This window comes from Geotrypetes seraphini, chromosome 1, assembly GCF_902459505.1.
Source record: "Geotrypetes seraphini chromosome 1, aGeoSer1.1, whole genome shotgun sequence".
Taxonomy (NCBI): Eukaryota; Metazoa; Chordata; class Amphibia; order Gymnophiona; family Dermophiidae; genus Geotrypetes; species Geotrypetes seraphini.
In genome coordinates this window covers 65,485,081-65,509,459 of record NC_047084.1, presented here as the reverse complement: position 1 = coordinate 65,509,459, position 24,379 = coordinate 65,485,081, and the positions used below count along the sequence as shown (strand labels likewise).

The window sequence follows — 24,379 nt, the reverse complement described above, 5'->3', positions numbered from 1 at the left end:
AGCCTTGGGGCCTTTGCTAGACTGGTCCACCTTGCATCATCGAAGTGCGCCAGCCTAGCAAAGGCCCTGAGGCTGCCTCATGAAATCACGGCTAAACTACTGCTAACAGCAGCTGTGTGGTGAAGTTAAAAGCACACAGAGCTGCCTCTGCTGGTCCTGGGGTGCGGAGACAACACGAAGGCAGGAGTCCCGGCGAAGTCAGGAGGCATACGCGGCAAAGGCAGGAGTCCCGGCATATGCGATGGCAACAGGAAGTTGCAAGTCAGTTGATGCCAGCATCGGAGCCTCTCTTCCTGCCCAGTGTGCAGTTTGCGAGGGGACCTGAATCCTTCACGGACTGGCGGTTGAAGAGCACTGTGCTAAAGCATTGTGCGTATTTTGCCAGTTTGCAAAGTTACCTCTTGTATTTACAAATATTTTTAGGAGGGAGTGGAGAATGGGCAGAGAGTGGGTGGTCCATGTTATCCAGATAGCATGTTAAGCATTAATGCATACTAACTGGACAATACAAGGCTAATGTGGTAGCATTTAGCATGTCCTACATTAAATGCTCCTGCATTAATTTTTTCCACAGCAGTTCATTGTGCTACGCTTTGGCAGGCTATTCATTGGTTTTGAATGTTCCTAATGCCAATAGCTTCTAGTTGTTGCTTCTTTGGTCTCCCGAAGATTTATTTGTCTCCGCTCTTGAAGAGTAGGAAATGGAGCTCTGTCGAAAGGAGACAAAAGGCTATGGGAGTTTTTGCCATATTGTTGGCATATCTAACACAGGACTCAGGATTCAGCTAAGTGAAATTATATTCATAGCTTTTTCAATGACTTTGAATGATTTTTCCAGTGATTTTTGAATCGAAAATTTGGACAGCTGGGTGAGTTTAGCACACCCTACTTTTTCCCTTCCATTTAGAATTCACACTGTGCAATTGCAGACTTTTTTTTACATTTTACAAATAAATATTTGAATTAAATTAAATTTAATTATATAAAGAAATTTAAAAGTTACAGTCAGAGACAATTTGTATGTACAGGGCAGGGCTTTTAGAGACTTTTCAGTCTGGTGCTTGTCATCTAACGAGTCCCTGCCCGGGGCTAAATCGCTTGTGCTGCCCGTACTGATGTCTCTATTACTTACTGATAATTAATCGATCTTTTCAGTATTTAGTCTGCCACTGTGTCTTCCTAGTGGGAGTGAAACGGTTTTCTTGCCAATTATTTTGTCTTTGTTTATTCCTTATTGGCATTTTCTAAGGTTTTTTCTTAGCCTAATAGAATATGACATATAAAAAAAAAGTTGTACAAAAATACTGCATTAAATCTGGGCTGAGCGTGCAGGAAAGTCCCACATTAAAACACACAAAGTCCAGATTTCAAGGCACCCTAGTAAAAAGGCCCCTTAATGTTTGGAATATTACCATATATGTGTTTATCTGCTAGCATGCTGCCTAGGGACTATTTGTAGAATAGCGCTTAACTTAACACACATTTTGCAAGTACAGTATACTCAGGATAGAGTGTATATACTTTATATACAGCTTTTCACTGTGCTGGTACCAGATTTTCATTGTGCTAACAACAGCTTTATTGGACAGTCTACCATAGAATTTCACTGAACCTTCCTCAGGTTTTGTACTGAAAAGCAGGTACTCCTCATGGCCATGCAGAGCTGAACTCATTGCATTTGGCTGAAATTTCTCGGAGAATCCCCTTCAGTTAACCATTACTTCTGTAACCTTAGTGTTATCAGCCAGACTGTAGTTTTTGAGCAACTTTCATTAATAACTTGAAATAAAAAAATTAACGCTCACAATTTGAAGATTTCAAGGCAGTCTAACTATTACAGAATCTTCTTATTCTACCAGCACATCCTATTCAAAGGGAAGCTGGGAGTGTGTCCACACACCTTATGGGAAATAACACTGTAATCCAGACTTAGATATTGAACCTAAGCTGTATTAGGCTAGCAGAAATAAAGGGTGAAAACCTGGTGAAAGGACAATACTAGATTCAAGTTTTCATGCAGCCATACAGTCTTACAAAATGGATACTATTCTGTCCCAGAAGATAAAGAAGGATGGGCTCAAGCTCTCTGGAGCAGGCTGGCTCTCTGGGAGAAGGAAAGCTTTCTGGGGAATTGAATCCACACAGCATACTTTACTTACATATGTTTTATACAAGAACTGAGAAACATAAACTAATGGGGGCAGAACAAGATATATAGATACAAAAAGCATGGTCTTCAATTCATAACCCTACTCCCCACTGCTCACTAATCTAGCCAGCAGACTAACCATCCCTCCTAACTGTATCCCCCCTACTCTGGCATCCAGTTTGTCTTGTCTGTTTAGATTGATGTTCTTTCGAGCAGAGACTGTCTCCTTTGTGACTCTGTACAGAGCTGTGTACATCTCGTAGCATTCTAGAAATAATTAATAGTAGCAGTAATAGAGCATGGAGGGGACAGAGGCAAAGCTCCAACTTATACATATGTGTAACTTACAGAATACTCTACATTGTCTGTGTCCCTGCCACTCCTTACACAAGTGTGAACATCTATTTATTTATTTATTTAATTTTCTATACCATTCTCCCAGGGGAGCTCAGAACGGTTTACATGAATTTATTCAGGTACTCAAGCATTTTTCCCTCTCTGTCCTGGTGGGCTCACAATCTTTCTAATGTACCTGAGGCAACGGAGGGATTAAGTGACTTGCCCAGGGTCACAAGGAGCAACGTGGGTTTGAACCCACAACCTCAGGGTGCTGAGGCTGTAGCTTTAACCACTATGCCACACTCTCCCTAAATGTTAGATGTATCTATAGGGGGTTACACTAGTATTTCATAACGGAACAAGAGTAGTTTTGGTTCTGTTGTAGATTAGGATTTCACATGTCTTCAGGGTGCCTAAAAGGAAGCTCCCATTTATAGATTAGCCCTCCATATGTGTATGCAAAGTATAATAAGTGATGAATTCTGTGCAAATTCTACACTGTGCAGAATTCCTCAGTAGCAGACTTGTATCATTTTTAAGATCCTTTGTCTGGACTGCCACAATATTGTCTCTACCCTTTCAGAGATACTGCCTCCAGAATTGAACACAGTACTTCAGATGAGGTCTAACAATGCTCAACGGCACTGTCATTTTTATTTGACCAATTATTCTTCTCTCTGTGCACTGAAGTTATTCTCTCACTCAGGCCAGTGCTTTTCCACAGTGTGTGTACTGATATCAACAGTGCAAGGTTTCTCCTGCTTGGTATACATCAGCTTCTCAATCCCCACTGTGTAGTGGTCCCTGGATTTCTGCAACCCAAACGCATGACACTAAAACTTTTTGTATTCAAACTTAGCTGTCAAACATTTTAATATTCCTCCATTCCTCTATTAAGTTTAATAGAATTTGCTTTACCACCTGGACAAATATATTTTGTAAACTGCTGTGATCATAACAACAATAAGAGCAAGAGACATCATATCACACAGCACAGATACAGGTTTACTAACAGCTTCACTCAAAATCCTGAGTCAAGATTCCTCCTTAAACAGGTACATTTAATATCCGAAAATCTTCCTTAAAAAAAGAAGGTTTTTAAATCTTTCTTAAATGTAGGTAACATTTCCCGCAATCTAACCTCCACTGGCAGTGAGTTCCACAACATCAGCACCAACAAAAGATGCACTTACGTGTGGAAATCCAACATGCAGACCTAAATGGAGGTATTGTTAATCTATGATGAGCTAAAGATCTCAGTGACCTAGTTAGGTGCCATCGACTCTTGTTCAAGTCCTAGCAACATTAAGTTTTTGTGGTCTAGTAGGAGTATACAAATTAACTAAAGAACCTACATATGGAAGAAAAGTACTCTGAACACTAAAACCAACAATTTAAATTTGATCCTATATACTATAGGTAGCCAATAAGTGAATAGCAGAATTTTTTTTTTAACATTTGCAGAAGTTTCAGACTTGATGTTGGCAATCCAGTATGTCCCACATTTCCATAGTCTAACTTTGAGCTACAAAAGTATGCATCAAAGTATGGAAGCTAGCTTCATTGAAAAAATGACTAACTGCAGAATACCTGAAATCTGTTCTTCACAATGACAATGTTGATCAATCAATATATCCAAATATCTAAACATACAGACTGGCATAATATACTTTCCCAAAAGTCAAGGAGCAAATGTTGAAGGGGCAAATAATGGTTAAAACCTGACAAAATTGAATACATTTCTCCTGCTAATTCAGAGACTGTGCCTGAAGCAGGGAAAACCTCTGGCCTACTTCTGCTCTTTAGGGGACTTATCAGTGACTCACTGAACTGATACAACGGGGGCTTGTTATCATCACATGTTCCAGCCTGGAGCCTTATCTAGGGCACGCTGGCCCTTTTAGACAACTTGGTGCCAAAACATTTTGGGGGCTACCAGCAAGGAGCCAAGGTTTCTGGAATTTCCCTGAGGTGATGTCAAGAGGATTATTGTGGAGATGCTCAGGTCAAGAGGTTGGAACAGGAGGGGTGGAAAATATCATTTTCCCACATAGAACCCGAGTCCAAAAGAATATAAAAATGAATTCCCAAGAGGGCTCATGGACCTGGCAAAGACTCATAGAAACATGATGGCATTTAAAGGTCAAATGGCTCATCTAGTCTGCCCATCCACAGTAACCATTATTTCTTTCTGTCTCTAAGAGATCCCACGTGCCTATCCCAGGCCCTCTTGAATTCAGACACAGTCTCTGTCTCCACCACCTCTTCTGGGAGACTGTTCCATGCATCTACCATCCTTATAGATGATCCCATGCTGGTTGCCAGACCCAGACTGCTACTCCCACACAGATTGTGTTGGGCGGTGTTCCTGCATTCCTGAACCATGCCAGAGCTCTAGCTGATCAAGACAGACCTCACCTGCATATACAGGTTGTATCAGCTTTTCTGTGTAATAATGGGAACTAGTCAGGAGGTCAATTCTTAGCCTATAGAGGGAACGTGTATTTGCTTCCCAAGTAATCAATACAATAATAGGCTCATAATCAAAACTTTAAAACATCCAAAAACAAGCCAAAGTTGGCACTTGGATGTCCTAATAGCAGGGACGTCCAACTGCTGATAATCAAAACCAACTTTCTGGACATGCAGCAGCAATTCAAAATTGCTGTGCATCCAGAGATCAAAGGAGTGTGTTGGGAGGTTTGTTATGGGCAGGAATAGGGCAGGCTTCAACCTGAACGTATCCTAGCCATAATCAAAGATTTACTAGAAGGAACTTAAAAACGGCAGCAGTTAGACCTGTTTGAGTTGCGTCCAAATTCCACAAAGGTGCCCAAACTGACAAGACCACTGGTGCATTTAATGCATGACTCCCCCTTACTTCACCAGTGATCATAACCCCCTCCCACCACCCAAAGAGTGAAAAAAAAAAAAACCCAAACCCGTAGGCTTCCCAGCTGATTGTGGCAGATGAATTCCCATCAGCAGAGCCGGTTTCAGGGATTCCTGGCAGCTCAGCTGATAGGGATTTCCCCTGCCAGGACCAGCTGATCCATGGAGCCCTACACCTCTCCCCGACATCTCTGCTGCCCCCCTCAATATTCCTGGGCCCTCCTTCCCACATCCCCAGACCCCACCCTGTACCTTCAGAAGAGAAAATGGCAGGAAGGAAGCCCACTCCCTCCTGCCTACAGGGTCGCGTGCTACAAATGACAGGGCTTCCCCCTCCCACTGCATCTTGAGATGAAGTGGGAGGGGCCAAAAGCCGTGATTGGCTCAAAATGGCAGTTGCTATTTGGGCTTTTGCTGTTAAACTAAGACATCACACAATTTGAGTGAAACAAGCCCAGCATAGAAAACTTGTAAATTTATATGCGGATCTCAGGTTCCGAAGACAAAAGTTTTACAATCCCCCTCCCTCCCACACACACTTTTTATGAAGCTGAGTTAGGCTTTTTTTTATTGCCGACCACAGCAGTATTAGCTCCAAAGCTCATAGGAATTCTATGAGTGTCGAAGGTAATACTGCTGCGGCTGGCGATAAAAAAGTCTAACACAGCTTCATAAAAGGGGGGAGGGTTAGTTTTTTCGACTCCACACAAAATGTGTTATACTCTTTGAAATCTTTCGTTACTATGGATTAAATTCCAAAATATCACATACTTACCAGGAACTGTTTTAACTAAGCTCCATTCACTCCAGTTTTTGTGACCTAGAAAGTGTTTTGCATCAACATAGCACCTAATTCTTACAGAGTGATTGGCACACTCCAAGGGAAGATCAGACATCCAGTTCCAGTGAACTATGTCTTTCTGTCCAGTCCATGTTATGTTGTACAGTTCCTATGATATAGAAAGAAAATCTACCATGTCATATTACTGAAACAATGAAATTCAAGCTGATTGCTACACACTGCAGGGTATACAAGAAATAATCTTTGAAAATGAAAACACGCACACAAAAAGTTTCTTCTCAGACCTACTTCAATGTTGTTTTCCAAAAAGTTTTAGAATCAGCTCCGTAACTTTGCATTTCTGTTTTCATTTAGCACTCTAACAAGGTTAACTGCTGCTTTCATTCTATCCTTAAAATTAATTTAAACTACACTACATAGAAGTTTCTGGACCCCTGTTTGTTTACAAAAATTAGATAGTTCTAAATCTAATAGATGCTAGCACTGTCATCTTGATGTAGGGATACTGGATCATCTGCTGTTCTATTGTCCTTTGATACTTAACTTTTGGAAGACATGTGGGGACAGATTATACCATACTGGAGACATCAATTCCATTGATGTATGAGGTAGTTATATGCGGAATGTTATTGCATATTAAGCCCTCCATGTACCACTATAAATGCCGGCTTTTCCTTATTATGACCGGGATAGCCTTGCAAATGATTACTCGCAATTGGAAGAATTGGGATCACCTTAGTTTTCCTTTTTGGTGGGAGAACTTATGTTTAACTTATAAATATGAGAAAATGAATGCTGACATGCTGGGGCATAATAAGATATTCAAATTAGTTTGGGGTTCATTGACGTCTTTTTAGATTTGCAATAGTTATCCTTTATCTTTATTTTCCATTGTTTTTTTACCCAAACATCTGGGGGGGGAGTAAGAGGGGGGTATATCTTTTGTTTTGGTATTATTCATGATGGTAATGATGGATGGGGGAGGGAATTTTTATCTTTTCTATAGATTCTGATTGATTATAAGTGCTTGGTTGATTATCATTATTTGTATATAAATTGTATTGCACTTTTCGTTGCCATTAAAAACTAAATAAAGTAAAAAAATAAAAAATAAAACTACACTACTGTAAAATACTTTTTCTTAATTGGCACATATGGTCCCTGGAACCAGAGGGCTCACTTGTAACTCAGAGTTTGATGAGTCTCTTTCCCAATGCACTGAGGAACAGCAATAAAGTATGGACAAGCTAGGAGGAAGAAACCCATAAAAAGGGCTATAAGGTAAAGCCCATTTTAAACGGTGCCAGTTTATGGCAAAAGTTAACTGAGGTACCTTTTGGAGTTAACAAGCTTAACCTGACTCTTTGCAGTAAGGGAAATATTAACTTGTAGCCCGTCATTGAATTTTATGGAGCCCACACCACCATATGAAGTATAGATCATTAACCAGAATTTTGGCAATTTTAAGTACTTTGTTTTGCAATTATTTACAGAATAGCCACTCTAGCAGTTTGTTTTCATTATTTTTAGTTACATTTTTACTTATTTATGGATCTATGGTGCTCTATGTATTTCTGGTTCTGACATTATAATAATAATAATAATAACTTTATTCTTGTATACCGCAATACCATGGAAGTTCAATGCGGTTAACAATAGAAGAGACTGTACATATACAGCGATGATACATATTACAGTGTTGTTACATTTACAGAGATGTTACATAAATAGCAGTAATAAAAAGGCATATACTAAAGAAGAGACTGTACGTATACAGCGATGTTACATGTTATAGCGGTGATACATTTACAGTGATGTTAAATGTGAGGCAATGAAAAGGCAGGGCAATTAGATAAAACAGAGATTGAGTAAGAGAGGCCATAGTGGCTTGGGAGGGGGGCGTAGTCAGAGGGAATGGAGGCATATCGAGGTCAGGAGGGTGCAGGGAAGGAGGGAAGGCAGCGTTAGCGGAATTTGTCGAAGAGGTAGGTTTTTAGTGACTTCCTGAACAGGTGGTAGGGCGGGGAGTTGGAGATGAGGGCGGTAAGGCAATTGTTCCATTTGCCCGCTTGGAATGCTAGGGTTCTATCAATGAATCTCTTGTAGAGGCAGCCTTTTAGGGAGGGAAAGGTGAATAGGTGGGCGTTTCGTGTGCGAGAGGGGCCTGCTATTTCAAGGTGCTCAGACAAGTAGATTGGGGAAGATCCTGTTAGAGTTTTGAAACAGAGGCAGGCGAACTTAAAGATGATCCTTGCCTCTACTGGAAGCCAATGGAGTTTGGTGTAGTAGGGGCTAACATGGTCGTATTTTTTTGAGATCATAGATGAGGCGGACGGCCGCATTTTGGACTGTTCTAAGACGTTTGATGGTATTTTTATAGGATCCCAGGTAAATAATGTTGCAGTAGTCTAATATGCTTAATACCAGAGATTGAACGAGTAGACGGAAGGCTTGGTGGTCAAAGTAGCGTTTGATGGTGCGCAGTTTCCAGAGGGTACAGAAACATTTTTTCACCTGGGCACTGGTATGGTCCTCGAAGGTTAGGGTGCGGTCCAGGATGACTCCAAGGATTTTTATGGTGGGTAGGATAGGGTAATCTAGCCCATTCAATCTGAGGGAAGTGTTTGTTAATTTATGGTTGGGACTCGCTAGGAAGATTTTGGTTTTTTCAGAGTTCAATTTTAATTTGAGTTTTGAGGTCCACAGTTCTAACTTGGTGAGGATAGATGCGATGAGTTTTTCCGTTTCTAGAGTGAGTGAGGTAATGGGAACAATGATGGTGATGTCATCTGCATATATGAACGATTTTAGATTTTAGGTTTGAGTTTGCTAGGCTTCGTGCCAGAGGGGTCAAGTAAATATTGAATAGGGAGGGGGATAGGGGAGAGCCTTGTGGGACTCCACAAGGGTTACGCCAGTGGTGGGAGAAGGCTCCATTACTGTGGACCTGGTAGGTACGGTTGGTTAGGAAGCCTGTGAACCAATCTATTACCTGTCCGGAGATGCCGATGGAGTCAAGGCAGTTGAGCATAATGTCGTGGTCGACCAGGTCGAAGGCACTGCTCAGATCGAATTGAAGTATCAGGGCGCTTTTACCCAGTAAGAACAGGTGGAGGAGGTAATTTGTCAGGGCAGCTAGGACGGTTTCGGTGCTATGATTTGGGCGGAAACCGGACTGGGAGTCATGAAGAATATTGAACTTGTCGAGGTAATTCGTAAGGTTGTTGTTGACAAGACCTTCCATGAGTTTTTGGAAGAGTGGTATGTTGGCGATGGGTCTGTAGTTGGTGATGGAAGAGATTGGCTCCTTGGGTTGTTTAGGGATAGGGGAAATGAGGATGTGGCCAAGTTCGGACGGGAAGTGTCCAGTGGACAGGCATAGAGATACCCAATTGAAGAGTTCTGCTTTGAATGATGGGGGGGCGCATTTCATGATGGGGGGAGGACAAGTGTCTAATAGGCAGTTGGAATTGGCGTATTTAGAATAAAGTTCGAGGAATAGATTCCAGTCAGGATTTTCAAAGGAGGTCCAGGACATGTCGGCTATTGAGCCTTCTGTATCTGCTGCGTGTAGGTTGAGTGGGGGATCGGGGCTGTGAGCTGAAAGAGACAGTTTTAGAGTGTGGATTTTGTTCGCGAAGTGGTCGGCTAGCGTGATTGCGGAGGGAGGGAGGTCGGAGGTGGGGCGTTTGTGAGAGTCTATGTCGAATAGGGAGTTAACTAGTCTAAAAAGTGCTTTGCTGTTTAGAGAAGGGGAGTTTACTAGTTGGGAGTAGTGTTTACTGCGCTTATCGATGATCTGTTTTTTGTATTCTTTGACTTTCAGTCGCCAGGTAAGTCTGTCTAAATCAGTCCCTGATTTACGCCAGATTCTTTCAAGTTTCCGGACTTCTCGTTTTATGGTCAGGAGGTCCGCGTCAAACCAGCTGTTTGAGGGGCGAAGAGTTTTTGAGCGAAGTTTAAGAGGGACAGTGGTGTTAAGAACCTGGTCGCTAAATTTTTCCCAATTTACCGTATTTTCGCGGATATAACGCGCGCGTTATACGTGATTTTACGTACCGCGCATACCCCTCGCGCGTTATATGCCTGAGCGCGGTATACAAAAGTTTTTAAACATAGTTCCCACCCCGCCCGACGCCCGATTCACCCCCCCAGCAGGACCGCTCGCACCCCCACCCCGAACGACCGCTCGCACGCGCTCCCACCCGCACCCGCATCCACGATCGGAGCAAGAGGGAGCCCAAGCCCACTTGCCCGGCCGACTCCCCGACGTCCGATACATCCCCCCCCCGGCAGGACCACTCGCACCCTCACCCCGAAGGACCGCCGACTCCCCAACAATATCGGGCCAGGAGGGAGCCCAAACCCTCCTGGCCACGGCGACCCCCTAACCCCACCCCGCACTACATTATGGGCAGGAGGGATCCCAGGCCCTCCTGCCCTCGACGCAAACCCCCTCCCCCAACGACCGCCCCCCCCCAAGAACCTCCGCCCGTCCCCCAGCCGACCCGCGACCCCCCTGGCCGACCCCCACGACACCCCCACCCGCCTTCCCCGTACTTTGTGTAGTTGGGCCAGAAGGGAGCCCAAACCCTCCTGGCCACGGCGACCCCCTAACCCCACCCCGCACCACATTACGGGCAGGAGGGATCCCAGGCCCTCCTGCCCTCGACGCAAACCCCCCTCCCTCCAACGACCGCCCCCCCCCCAAGAACCTCCGACCGACCCGCGACCCCCCTGGCCGACCCCCCCACCCCCCTTCCCCGTACCTTTGGAAGTTGGCCGGACAGACGGGAGCCAAACCCGCCTGTCCGGCAGGCAGCCAACGAAGGAATGAGGCCGGATTGGCCCATCCGTCCTAAAGCTCCGCCTACTGGTGGGGCCTATGGCGCGTGGGCCAATCAGAATAGGCCCTGGAGCCTTAGGTCCCACCTGGGGGCGCGGCCTGAGGCACATGGGCCAAACCCGACCATGTGTCTCAGGCCGCGCCCCCAGGTGGGACCTAAGGCTCCAGGGCCTATTCTGATTGGCCCACGCGCCTTAGGCCCCACCAGTAGGCGGAGCTTTAGGACGGATGGGCCAATCCGGCCTCATTCCTTCGTTGGCTGCCTGCCGGACAGGCGGGTTTGGCTCCCGTCTGTCCGGCCAACTTCCAAAGGTACGGGGAAGGGGGGTGGGGGGGTCGGCCAGGGGGGTCGCGGGTCGGTCGGAGGTTCTTGGGGGGGGGGCGGTCGTTGGAGGGAGGGGGGTTTGCGTCGAGGGCAGGAGGGCCTGGGATCCCTCCTGCCCGTAATGTAGTGCGGGGTGGGGTTAGGGGGTCGCCGTGGCCAGGAGGGTTTGGGCTCCCTTCTGGCCCAACTACACAAAGTACGGGGAAGGCAAGTGGGGGTGTCGTGGGGGTCGGCCAGGGGGGTCGCGGGTCGGCTGGGGGACGGGCGGAGGTTCTTGGGGGGGGGCGGTCGTTGGGGGGAGGGGGTTTGCGTCGAGGGCAGGAGGGCCTGGGATCCCTCCTGCCCGTAATGTAGTGCGGGGTGGGGTTAGGGGGTCGCCGTGGCCAGGAGGATTTGGGCTCCCTCCTGGCCCAATATTGTCGGGGAGTCGGCGGTCCTTCGGGGTGGGGGTGCGAGTGGTCCTGCCGAGGGGGGAGAAGAATCGGACGTCGAGGGGGGGCATCAGGCTTTCAGAATGGGGACAGGACTTCAAGGGGGGACAGGCAGATCTTCAAGGGGGACAGGCAGACCTTCAAGGGGGACAGGCAGACCTTCAAGGGGGACAGGACTTCAAGGGGGGACAGGCAGACCTTCAAGGGGGGACAGGACTTCAAGGGGGACAGGCACGGAGAGGCGGGGCAGTGCACCGAAAGTCAGGGCGGGTGAACGGTGAGTCGGGGCAACCAGAGGAGAGTCGGGGCAGTGCACCGAAAGTCAGGGTGAGTCGGGGCAACCAGAGGAGAGTCGGGGCAGTGCACCGAAAGTCAGGGTGAGTCGGGGCAACCAGATGAGAGTCGGGGAGGGCGAAAGGAGAGTCGGGGTGGCCAGAGGAGAGTCGGGGAGAGCGAAAGGAGAGTCGGGGTGGCCAGAGGAGAGTCGGGCAGCATGCGCGTTATATGCCTGAGCGCGGTATAGAAAAGTTTTTGTACATATCATCGTGATTTCTGCGCGCTATACCCCTGTGCGCGTTTTACAATGGTGCGCATTATATCCGCGAAAATACGGTAGGTGGAAGTTGGGGTCTACGTTGGAATCGGAGATGAGAGTGTACTGTGACCAGAAGTCTGCTGGATTAAGATGTTCTCTTGTCCAGATGAATTGCTTTGTATGGATGGGGTTACATTACTCGGTGCCTAAATTTTAGACACCATTTTTAGAATCAGGGCCTTTCTGCCCAAATATCCCAAATTCTCATTACTAGCTCAGATTATTGCTTTAGTATATTCTGAAAATTGCTTTAGTATATTCTGAAAATATTCTGAAACCATTGAAAATCAGTAAATCAGTAAAATGTGATGTACAGTAGATATATATTTTCTGGATACCCTAAGAACCATTAAGAATATATATATATATATATATATATATATATATATATATATATATATATATATATATATATATATATAAATATATATTAGTCATTAAAATTATTAACATGTTTATCTTTTAGTAGCCTTTAGCTCAGGATGAATAACTTATGGACGATTTTAAACTGCAATAAGCTTCTCAGCGATCTTCCTACGCTCCTGCCCCGTGCAGATCGCAATCAGGAAATGGCTGTAGGGAGTTCCCGACATAGTCTCGAGAGACTACGGGAACTCCCAGCAGCCATTTCCTCATGGCAATCTGCACGGGGCAGGAGCGCAGGAAGATCGCTCCTGCCCCGAAAGCCCTCTAGACCACCAGGTAAGGCCGGGAAGGCGGCAGGGAGGAAAAAAGATGGATTTTTTAACATTAAGACTGTTTTTTTTATTTCCCCTCTCCCCAGAAAAAAATCGCGATTATATGAAACCGCGAGTGCAGGAACCGCAAATGGGGAGGGGGAAGTGTATCTTTTGGGAATGTATGGCATGGTGGTTAAAGCTACAGCCTCAGCTCACTGGGATTATGGCTGTTTCTTCTGACCCTGGGCAAGCCACTTAGGACTCCTTTTACTAAGCTGTGCTAGCGTTGTTAGCGTGTGCTGAAGATTAGCCCGCACTAACCCCCACGCTACGCAGAAAATACTAACGCCAGCTCTATGAAGGCGTTAGCATGTAGTGCACGCTAAAACCGCTAGCGCAGCTTAGTAAAAGGAGCCCTTAATTCCCCCTTTGCCCCACATACATTAGATAAGACTGTGAGCCCCCTGGGACAGTCAGAGAAAAATGCTTGAGTATCTGAATAAATTCATGTAAACCATTCTGAGCTCCCTTGGGAGAATGGAATAGAAAACTGAATAAATAAATATTGATCTTGATGCAAATTGATGTTTTATTACCTTATTTTTGATGTATGCTATTTTGGCCATTCTGTGGTATATCAAATTTTAATAGCAATACAATAAGATAGTACTGACATTCACGTGGCCCTCTGTGTATAAAGGTTGCCCACTTCTATGTTGATGTATCAATAGCCAGTGCTAGATTTTATGTTTATTTATTTTAAAAAATTTTATGCCACCAAAAACTCAGTGGTTTACAGAATTAACATACATAAAATATAAAACACAAATAGAGTAAACAAAAACTCAATATCAACATACACATAGCTGCAACATCAAATGTCGCCCATGGCGATATTAGCAGTAAAACTCTATGGCAATACCCAGTAAAAATAAAACAGTTTCAGAATAATAATAGCTATAAACAATGTCAGAAATAAGCATCAAGAAATAATTTTGTCTTAAGCAATTTCTTAAAAGTCAAATGCTCAACGATAACCTTATTTGGCCAGATAACTTATTTCATAGGGACATCCCTGCCTCCGTAAACATGCTCTTTTCTGCTGACACATAGCTTGCACTCAGGAAACTGACATGCTAATTTCATACTACCATAAGAACATATGAAGTTGCCTCCGCTGAGGCAGACCAGAGGTCCATCTCGCCCAGCGGTCCGCTCCCACGGCGGCCCATCAGGCCCACTGCCCGAACAGCGGTCTCTGACTAAATTTTATAAATTACCTCTATCCCTATAACCTTACCTCTACTCCTATCTGTATCCCTCAATCCCTTTGTCCTCCAGGTACCTGTCCAGACCTTCTTTGAAGCCCTGTAACGTGCTTCTGCTTATCACATCCTCCGGCCAATATTTTATTTGCTGTATCTACCATTTTCCCTTCATGGCTTCCCTGCTGTTTTCCCATGCAGGGAACACAATCCATTTAAAGCAGCAACATTTGATGTGTTTTGTGTCTGGCCTGATTATCCAGGGACCCTAAGGAGGGACAAACACCTAGCACTATTTGATCTCCTAACAAGTGGGCTCCAGCTATACTTTTGTGTAAAAAGGAAAAAAGAAAAAGCACTGAGGGCAATCATCTGAAGAACAAAAATTACTCATTGCTGTCTTATCCCAGGCATTGTGCAACATCACAAAAAAAAAAACCCAAAACTAAAAATTGATCATGGTCACTTACTGCTGAAATCACATTTTCATTCTGCAGAATCTGAATTGTCCAACTGATCTGTGAGTCTATCATGAGATCAGTGAAGTTCATTCTCCATTCAATGAAGAGTGTGCTCGATTTAAAATCTGGAGTCACGTTACGAATTTCTGGTGTATCTGGAATGAGCACTTTGTGAAAAACATTTTAAAATGTTTAATTTTACTTTCAGGCTATATGGAAGTAGCTGTTAACAGCAGTGATACAGGTGCTATTGAACTTAAGCATTCTATAATTATAGTCTTAGGGCTCCTTTTACTAAGGTGCGCTAGAATTTTTAGCACACGCTAGCCGAAAAATTACTGCCTGCTTAAAAGGAGGCGGTGACGGCTAGAGCGCACTAAAACCGCTAGCGCACCTTTGTAAAAGGAGCCCTAAGCTTCTCTTATTGTTCAAGAGAAATCAGGATCAGGTGTTCAGTTAAAGTTAAAACATTCAAAAGACGTCATTTACCTACAGCAGGGGTAGGCAATTCCGGTTCTCAAGAGCTGGAGCCAGGTCAGGTTTTCAGGATATCCACAATAAATATGCACGAGACAGATTTGCATCTCAAGGAGGCAGTGCATGCAAATCCATCTCATATATATTCATTGTGGATATCCTGAAAACCTGGCCTGGCTCCGGCTCTCGAGGACCGGAATTGCCTAGCCCTGACCTAGAGCATGCACTAATGAAATTAACATGTGTAGGGCCTATTTTATGCAATGGACCATGCAGTTAACAGTGTTAACATGTAGTGAGGCTCATTTTCAAAACAGAAAAACTTCCAGAAATGGCATAAAGCTGCAAATAGATATTTTTCACGTCTAAATCGCTATTTTTGAAACCGATTTTGGAAACATTTATCTATGCAGTTCATCTAAATCTCAAGGGGTCACATTGGAGACTTTTCTATGATAATGGAAAATAGTAACAAAAAAAATGGCATCACTGAGCCTTTAACACACAATGGGACATTTTTGGCTACACCTGTTTTAGAAATGACTAAGGCCTCTTTTTATTGCGCTAGCAGTTTTTAGCGCGCTGAGCCGTGCTGAATTGCCTGCGCTGCTCCCAAAGCTCATTGAGTTCCTATGAGCGTTGGGAGCAGTGCGGGCCATTCAGTGTGGCTCCTGCGCTAAAAATTGCTAGCACAGTTTAATAAAAGGAGGCCTAAGTGCCAAGAAGGTGCCCAAACTGACCAGATGACCATAACATAATATTTGTATACCGCAATACATTTCCGAACTATGCGGTTTAACAAATAAAAGAAACTGAAACATTTACAGTGAAATACAAAATTAATCTTTCAAAAATTTTGCAAATAGATGTTTTTAACAAATTCCTGGAATTCAAATATGAGGTAGAGTTAAAAAAATAGTTTATGAAATTTAATATCCCAACTAGCCACCTGAAATGACATTAGTCAATTATGACATCTTTTGTAGCGGCAGCCCTTAATCGATGGAAAAAAATGCTAGTACAGTGGAACCTTGGTTTACGAGCATAATTTGTTCCAGAAGTATGCTCGTAAACCAAATTACTCGTATATCAAAGCAAGTTTCCCCACAGGAAGTAAGGGAAACTCGCTTGATACGTTCCCACCCACCCCCACCCCCATCCCCACCCGAGGCCTGCGGCGCTGCTCCACCTCCCCCAGCTCGTGAACCCCTCCCCCACCAAACCGGCACCCCCCGTCCGAACAGCATTCAGCCTTACCCCCCATCTGGTACAGCACACAGCCCACAGGACGTGCCAGTGCAAGAAGTTTCTGCCTCTTGCCTAGGCCTTGAGCATCTGCGCATGCTCAAGGACTTCTGGTTCTTGCTCTCGCCCAGAATCTCAGAAAGAGCGATAACCAGTAGGTTTTGAGCATGCGCAGATGCTCAAGGCCCAAGCAAGAGGCAGGAACTTCTTTCACCGGCATGTCCTGTGGGCTGCGTGCCGGTGCCAAATGGGGGGTAAGGCTGAATGCTGTTCGCGCGGGGGAGGAGGGAAGCAAATTGAGTCAACGCTCGGTTTGCGAGACAAGATTTGTGAGAATGTTTTGCTCGTCTTGCAAAACACTCGCAAACCGAGGTTTGACTGTATTCGCAAACAACACTGTTATTAGGAAATTTAAAATGATCAAGTAACCTTTATCTCACTGGATTGGGATAAAGGTAGGACCCCTCCAGTGGTCAATGACCCTCTTCCTACCCTCCTAAGCAGCGACAGTGAGAGTACATACCAGGCTCCACAAAGCTACAGATATAATGAGCATTCTTCTTATAGCAGTAAGCAGGTCCTTGGAGTAGCCTAGTAGTTTGTGAAGTGGACTATAAAGAAGGAGACCTAAGCCAATATCCCACTCTAACTGGTACACTTGTGATGGAAAGAGCACAAAATACTTAATGAACCTACATATAGGTGATACCTGCATGCATAAAGGCTATTGTAGTGGTGTACAGTTGGGTACAGTACATTTTTTGCTATTCCTGGAGGGCTCAACATACAATATAAGGGGGTTATGATGTGATGTGTACTAGTGCTGCCCAATTAAGAAAAAAAAATTTGATTCGATTCATCCTATTGAATCGATTTTTCGATTCGATTTTCCTGCCCAATTGGGTGGTTTTTTCCAAACATCCTGGTGGGTTTATTTTATAGCCTCTTCACCCCCTTTACCCTCTCCTACCCACACTGGTCCTGTGGTGTAAACAAAATAAGTAAACTTTTCCTCTCTCTGTTAAATCCTAGCTCATGTTCGCAGTCCAACACCAGCTCTGGAAGGATACACATTTCAAATCTGACATATTGTAATCACAAAACAGAAAATAAAATTAATTTTCCTACCTTTTGTTGTCTGGTCATTTTTCAAATCATGTTGGTCACATGTTGGTCTAGTTGTCTTCTGATCAGGCTCTCCTTCTTTCTCTGTGCTAACCATCCATCTTCCATCTCTGTCCTCCCCTTTCCTCCCGGAAGGTCTGGCATCTTTCCTTTGGTTCATCTCCATTTCCCCGCAGCTGCAGCAATGGATCCCACCATCCACAGATCCACCATCTCTCCTTTTTTCAACTACCCTTTCATCCAGCATCTCTCTTCTGTGTCTCTGTCCCTAGTCTCCTCTCCAGTACTGTCCCCCTTGTGTCCCTGTTCCTATGCTCCCTCCATGCCCAGCATCTTATCTCTCCCCATATCCAGCTTCTTCTTTTCTCTTCCTTACCTCCTATATCCCCTTCCCCAGGTACAGGCTTTCTCCTACTATCTCTCCTGCCATCCTGCACCCTGCCCACCTACTTTGGAGCAGTATCTGTCCCTCTTGTACCCTTCCCCTTGTGGTATTACATTTCTCTCTCCCTTTCTCCATTAGTCCAGCACCTCTCCTCTGCTTTCCTCCCCCTCTTTTTGGTTTGGTCTCTCTCTTCCCTTCACTTCACCCCAGGTCTGGCATCTTCCCTCCCCTCTCTTACTCCTTCCTCCTCCTCCCTCTGCATAGGCCTGCCTCCCCGCCATGAAGGCACTCTTCCTCCCTCTGCACAGGCCTGCCTCCCCACCATGAAGACCTGCTCCCCCCCGCAAAGGCCTGCCCCCCCACCATGAAGGCACTCTTCCTCCTCCACCCCGCCGCAAAGGCCTGCTCCCCCCCGCATGCCTGCATGTTCCCCCATCTTCCCTGTTCTTACTTTAAGCAGCTAATATAGCAGCCTGCAGGATCACTGGTGCTAAAACGATCCCTGCAGCTGCCCGTCGTCCTCAGCAGCACGTTCTCTCTGCCGCGATCCTGCCCCTGACATCAGAGCAGGGGCGGAACTGTAGCAGAGAGAACGTGCTTTTGAGGATGATGGGCAGCTGCAGGGATCATTATAGCACCAGCGATCCTGCAGGCTGTCGTATTAGCTGCTTAAGGTAAGAGCGGGCAAGCTGGGGGAACATGCAGGCCTTTCTGACTGACCCTCCCTCCTCAAGCAGGAACATCAGCGGACGGCCAGCAAGAGGCAGCGCTGATGCTTCTGCTTTAGGAAGGCACGGGGGAAGGATCGGTCATCGAATCAGGAGGCTGATTTTTTTGTAAATTGAATCTGTTCAAATCGATTCACCTGATAGGAATCAGTGAATCGATTCGAATCGTGAATCGGGCAGCACTAATGTGTACCTGAGACTTTGTATATGAAGTTCACTGCAGTGCTTCCTAGGCTACCCTACTCTCTGCTAGGATGTCTGTGTGGCCATTCTAATAAGGCTTATTTTTATGCATTTTCCCTTTGTTTGTTTTTTTAATGGCCCTTAAAGAACGATACACTGAGAATAAAAATGCCTTAAATAGGCCAAATTTTGAACCAAAAAGTAAATGTTTTTCCGATTCAAAAATGATCATGTTTGGAATTGGATTTTGAGAATTATTTTTGAAAAATGTTTGAAATCAGATTTTGACATCAACCACCCCCCATTAGTAAATTATTCCAAAATAATTAAGCTTATCAAATCTCTCATTTGTTTTCAGCAACTGGATACCTAAATAAGACATAACTATGCTTTCAATCACCCCCCTCCTTTTTTTTTTTTTTTTAACACAAAACCATAGCGTGGTTTCCAGCATTGGCCGCGGCGGTAACAGCTTGACACTCAAAGGAAAAGTCCATAGTCTGTTATTGAGAAAGACATGGGGAAGCCACTGCTTGCCCTGTATTGGTAGCATGGAATATTGAAACACCTTGTGTTTTGGCCAGGTACTAGTGACCTAGACTGGCCACCGTGAGAACGAGCTACTGGGCTTGATGGACCATTGGGTTGATCCAGTAAGGCTATTCTTATGTTCTTATGAGTGTCAGAGCTGTTACCACCGTGGCCTATTTTTTTGCACTGGACCTTTTACAAATGTTCCATTATCACAGAAAAACATCCTAGTCCTGTTCAAAATGCACCTTCGATGTGCCCCTTGATATTTAGATGAACTACACAGTAAAAAGTTTTAAAAATGAGTTTCAAAAATAGCAATTTAGACATTTTTGGGGGGGAAAAGTCCAATTGCATCTCTGTGCTATTTTTGGACATTTTTCTGTTTTGAAAATGAGCCTCTTAATATAATCCCCAGCGTAACATTCATAAAAATGCAGCTGCCATGACTGCACAATCCAACATCTCTCCCTCCAAAACGAACCTTACCCCTGAGCAGCCGTTCTCCCACCCTAAAGACCTCCCAACAAACTTCCTTAAAAGATCCCGCAAACAAATGCCTTCTCACCTAAGGGTCTCCCTTGTAATTATGTGGATAGGGCATAAGCGGTCCCCCTCTACCCTTCCCCATAGCTGCTCAGGATTCAAAATGGTGACTATTTTGAAATCAGAGCAGCAATGGGGCAGAAACAGAAGAGGACCATGCATTCCCTGTCCACTTGATTACCAGGTAGACTTCTTGTTCAGTCCTAGGAAGGGTCAGGAGGGTGGCACTTTTGGTTGGAGAAACAGTCCACTGAGAGGGGTACTGTCTGGGTGCTGTTCTAGGTCAGGGTCATGACCATGCTACCAGTTGCACTTAAAGCCATCTCTTGAGGTGGAATTAAGTACAGCCATACTGTTGGCAGTTCTGATAGCTAGCTTGCAGAAATGTCTCACACACTAGCTGTCAGTGCTAGTCTGCTCATCTCCATCCATAACCTGCCCTTACCACACTATACAGCTAGCATAGTATTTTTATAATGTTGGCTGGTTTTAAAATGTGATAGATAATAGCCCCCAAGTCCACACTAAACTACCACATGCTGACATCCTTGCTCGTTACTTAAATTCTTAGAAACTTCAGTCCGAGAATCCCCATTACATTAACATGAAGGCTACTGTTAATTGCCATGTTCAGTACTCACCAATATCATTTTCTAACAGTCGAAATGTTTCTTCAGAACTTCCTAACTTATTTGTAGCAGTTATCTTTACTGTCACTTCTCCAAAGATTATGGCCTCAATTTGTATACTGTTTTCCTTTTTGGAAAAACACTGTTCTGGGAAGCTTTAAAAAAAAAAAAAAAAATCCAAAAACAAAAAAGGAAAGATATCAGGACTTAATTAAACAAACAATACAGTGTACCAAATTGTAAAATTTATGAAAATATTGTTATGATGCTTGGAATATTTAGATTTGGACTCTTTCCATGATTTGTTCTTTTTTTCTGCCATCATTCTACATGGATGCAGTATACCAACTGAAAAGCAAATGAATTTCCTCTAGTACTGTGCAAAATTAGAAGCTGTAAAGAAATCCATTGCCCAAACAAGAGAAAATTGGAAGCTTCCCACAAAACAATGAACAGAAAAATGCTGCAGAATTTTCATGGCAACACGAGTGATTAGCAACTACGGTAGCAGGCAGAATATGCTGTAGCTTGCCACAAGACTATCCTGTCTGGTATAACTGGGCATCACCATTTCATTTCATTTATAATCTGCTTTAATTCGAAGCGAAGAACAAAAAACATACATAAAATCAACACACCTAAAATAATCAACAATACTACATCAACACAACTATCATACAATCCAAAAACATCACATACATTTTTCAGATCGCAACTACAGCATAAAATATGACCTCTCTAACACTATAAAATCAATTACAACCCAACTATTTCATTTGGTAAAACAGGTGATGTTTCAATAGGGGTTTTTTTAAACATCTTTACATTTTCCTGATTTCTAACATATAATGGAAGTTTATTCCATTCCTCAGGTCCTATACATGAGAAGAGCCCAGCTCCTACAGTCTGTAATCTTAAGTTTTTTCTCATAGATATTGACAAATCAGGATGAGTTGCAGACCATAATTTTGGTAATGAAAGGTGAGGAGTAATGCTGTCCACGAAATATTTGGGCAATAGATAGATAAGTAGCAGTAGTTTACATCTAATCCTACTTGTAGATTCCACCTTTAACAGAATTCTCACTATCGAGTTTTGTGCCACCTGCAAAAGAGTGTAAAATGGTTGCTGGAACTTCTAATAAAACAATATTACAATAATCCACAGTTGATAAGACAATTGCCTGGATGATAGTTATAAAATCATTCCATGAACCACAACCACAAATCCCTTATTGTTCTTTTGATACTTTGACAGCACAATTTCATAGAATTTATCTTGCCCTTATCACAGATTAGACCCCGGGTTCCAACACATATAAAAACTAATACCACAGCCTAGAGCTGGGAGAGGAAAAGGACACCCATAGGAAACCCTAGGGAAAATATACACAAGCAAGGTAGTACCCAATTTTCCTTGTCTAGTCCAGGGTCAAAAGAGACAATACTATCAGCAGCAGGAACCTTGAAGCTGAGGAACAGAAATACAGGGAACAACTTTAAGCAGAACACATCATGCTTTCAGCAGGGAACTAGTTTGGACAGGCACATAGCTCTCACCAGGAGACAGCTGATTAGGGAAACACCTACACCTGCCACTAGTTTACGCAAGACAAGTAAAGGGAAGCAAAGAGGAGGAGTAGAGAGCAGCAGTGAGAGGCAAAAACAGAATCTGAAGCCAAGCCACGTTTGCTGAGGAAAGGCATAACTCCACAAGAAAATCAGGTCAGCCAGGTACAAGAGTATGCATTTGAATATCCTGATATAGAGATGCAGGTAGATTCCCTGACAGAGTTTTCTGAAACCAGTGAGTTATTGGATCAGGAGGAGGTGGTGGAACCGTGGAATGTACTTAAGCCCATTTGGAGGAACGGCCTTATGAGAGCAAGATGGATTCTGACTTTGAAAGAATGTAAAGTTTGATAAAAGTAAAGCTTTGTGGCAGTTACAAAGGATGTGGCCCACCAGGATTGCTGGAAGCAGCAGCCTAAAGTTTAGAACACAGGCGTCAAACACAAGGCCCACGGGCCGAATCAGGCCCACCTGGCCATTTTTATGCGGCCCGCAGTACAATGTGGTGTTTTCATTGCCGCCCCCAGGTGTTTTAGCTTCTGGTTGGCTCCCTCCTCCTCATTCCCGCAGTGTGCACAAAGCCACGGGCAGAGGCTCCTTGCACGTCCCATGCCTCATCCGGAATCATTCCCTCTGATGTTGCGACATCAGAGAGAAGGCACAGGACACGCATAGGAGCTGCTGCCTATGGTTTTGTGCACACTGCAGCAGAAGGAGGATGGTAAAACACCCTGGGGCGGCAATGAAAACGTAAGACACCCGCCGGAGGGAGGCACCTAGTTGAGGCACAAAATGGAGGGAGGGAGAGGGGTATGTTGGGAATCCAGAGTGATTATAAGTGAAGCCAAAAGAATCAAATATAAGCTTTACTTCCTTTACAGTCCACAAACTAGCAGACATGAAAAAGACAGTTCTTAAATACAGGCTGGCTCAGCCTTCAGAATGGCTTCTAGGCACAGCTGCTGCTCTGTTCAAACGTGCCTCAATGACGAAACCTCAGCAAAACAAAAATAAGAAAAACCAAATGTTTTCTCTGAGCTAGTTTTGAAAAGACAAAAAAAAATCCAATAGCTCTGAAATGTTATATAGTTTATAAGCAGAAAAAACTTCTGCCAGCACAAGCCACTTTCTTCTAGGCAAAACATTCCAAACAAAAACACAGTTCAAAGTAATGTCCTCCTCAGAGAGTTAAGGGCAACAGTCCACACACTTTTACAGCAGTTGATTTCTATCAATTCGACACTAGATTCTGGTACACTCTCTGCTGTTTCAAAATCCTTAAGTTTCACATTATTCACCTGACCCAGTCCTCCAGCCTCTCACAGTCTGCCTCTTTCTGTCTTCTATTCCTTCTGCTGGGCCCCTCTCAGCTACTTCTTTTCTTTCTCCCTGACTCCCCTCACTGGCTTCCATTTTAGGGAGCTCAAAACCACGTCCCCTCTGCCTGGCAGGTGGCGGGGGGGAGGGGTGAATCAGTTCTCTAGAGCAGTGTTTTTCAACCGCTGTTCCGCGGCACACTAGTGTGCCGCGAGATGTTGCCTGGTGTGCCGTACGGTCAGGGCCGCCATCAGGGCAGTACCACCAGTCTAGGGAGAGGGGCGGTCCGCCCCACGTGGACAGGAGAGAGCTGGACGGGGGACCCGCGGAGTTCAATACATCTTGAGCCGCGAGGCTCGTCTTCTGTTCCTGCCTGCCCTGCAGCTAACATATAGCCGATCGCAAGCGTTCCCCGATGTCAGCGCTGACGTCGGAGGGAGGGCTTAAGCAAAGCCTGCCCTCCGACGTCAGCGCTGACGTCGGAGAATACTTCCGTTCGGCTATTTGTGTGCGGCAGGGCAGGCAGGAAGCAGAAGACAAGCCTCGCGGCTTGAGCTTCGTTTTGCTGAGAAAGTTGCAAAGATGGGCTGGGAGGCAAACACGGAACACAAAAGGGGGGAGGGAGTGCGTTTTGGACACAAGGCATGAACTTGGGAGAGAGGAAGGGAGGGAAAGAGATGCTGAGGTGGGGGAGGGAATGGGTTTTTGGACACAGAAGGCATGGACTTGGGAGAGAGGAAGGGAGGGAAAGAGATGCTGAGGTGGGGGAGGGAATGCGTTTTTGGACACAGAAGAAATGGACTTGGGAGAGAGGAAGGGAGGGAAAGAGATGCTGAGGTGGGGGAGGGAATGCGTTT

The 24,379-nt window shown here is 44.7% G+C and overlaps 1 protein-coding gene across 2 annotated transcripts in view; it reads right to left on the bottom strand.

Moving 5' to 3' along the window:
- The window catches only part of LIFR (LIF receptor subunit alpha), a 149,954-nt gene that overhangs the window by 51,141 nt on the left and 74,434 nt on the right, over positions 1-24,379 (bottom strand). For both annotated transcript variants that reach the window (XM_033932603.1, XM_033932594.1), the window contains exons 4-6: positions 20,647-20,789; positions 14,795-14,952; positions 6,156-6,330 (exon numbers count right to left, since the gene is read on the bottom strand). In XM_033932603.1, the coding sequence (XP_033788494.1) occupies positions 6,156-6,330; positions 14,795-14,952; positions 20,647-20,789 (476 nt within the window). The remainder of the gene's footprint in view (positions 1-6,155; positions 6,331-14,794; positions 14,953-20,646; positions 20,790-24,379) is intronic.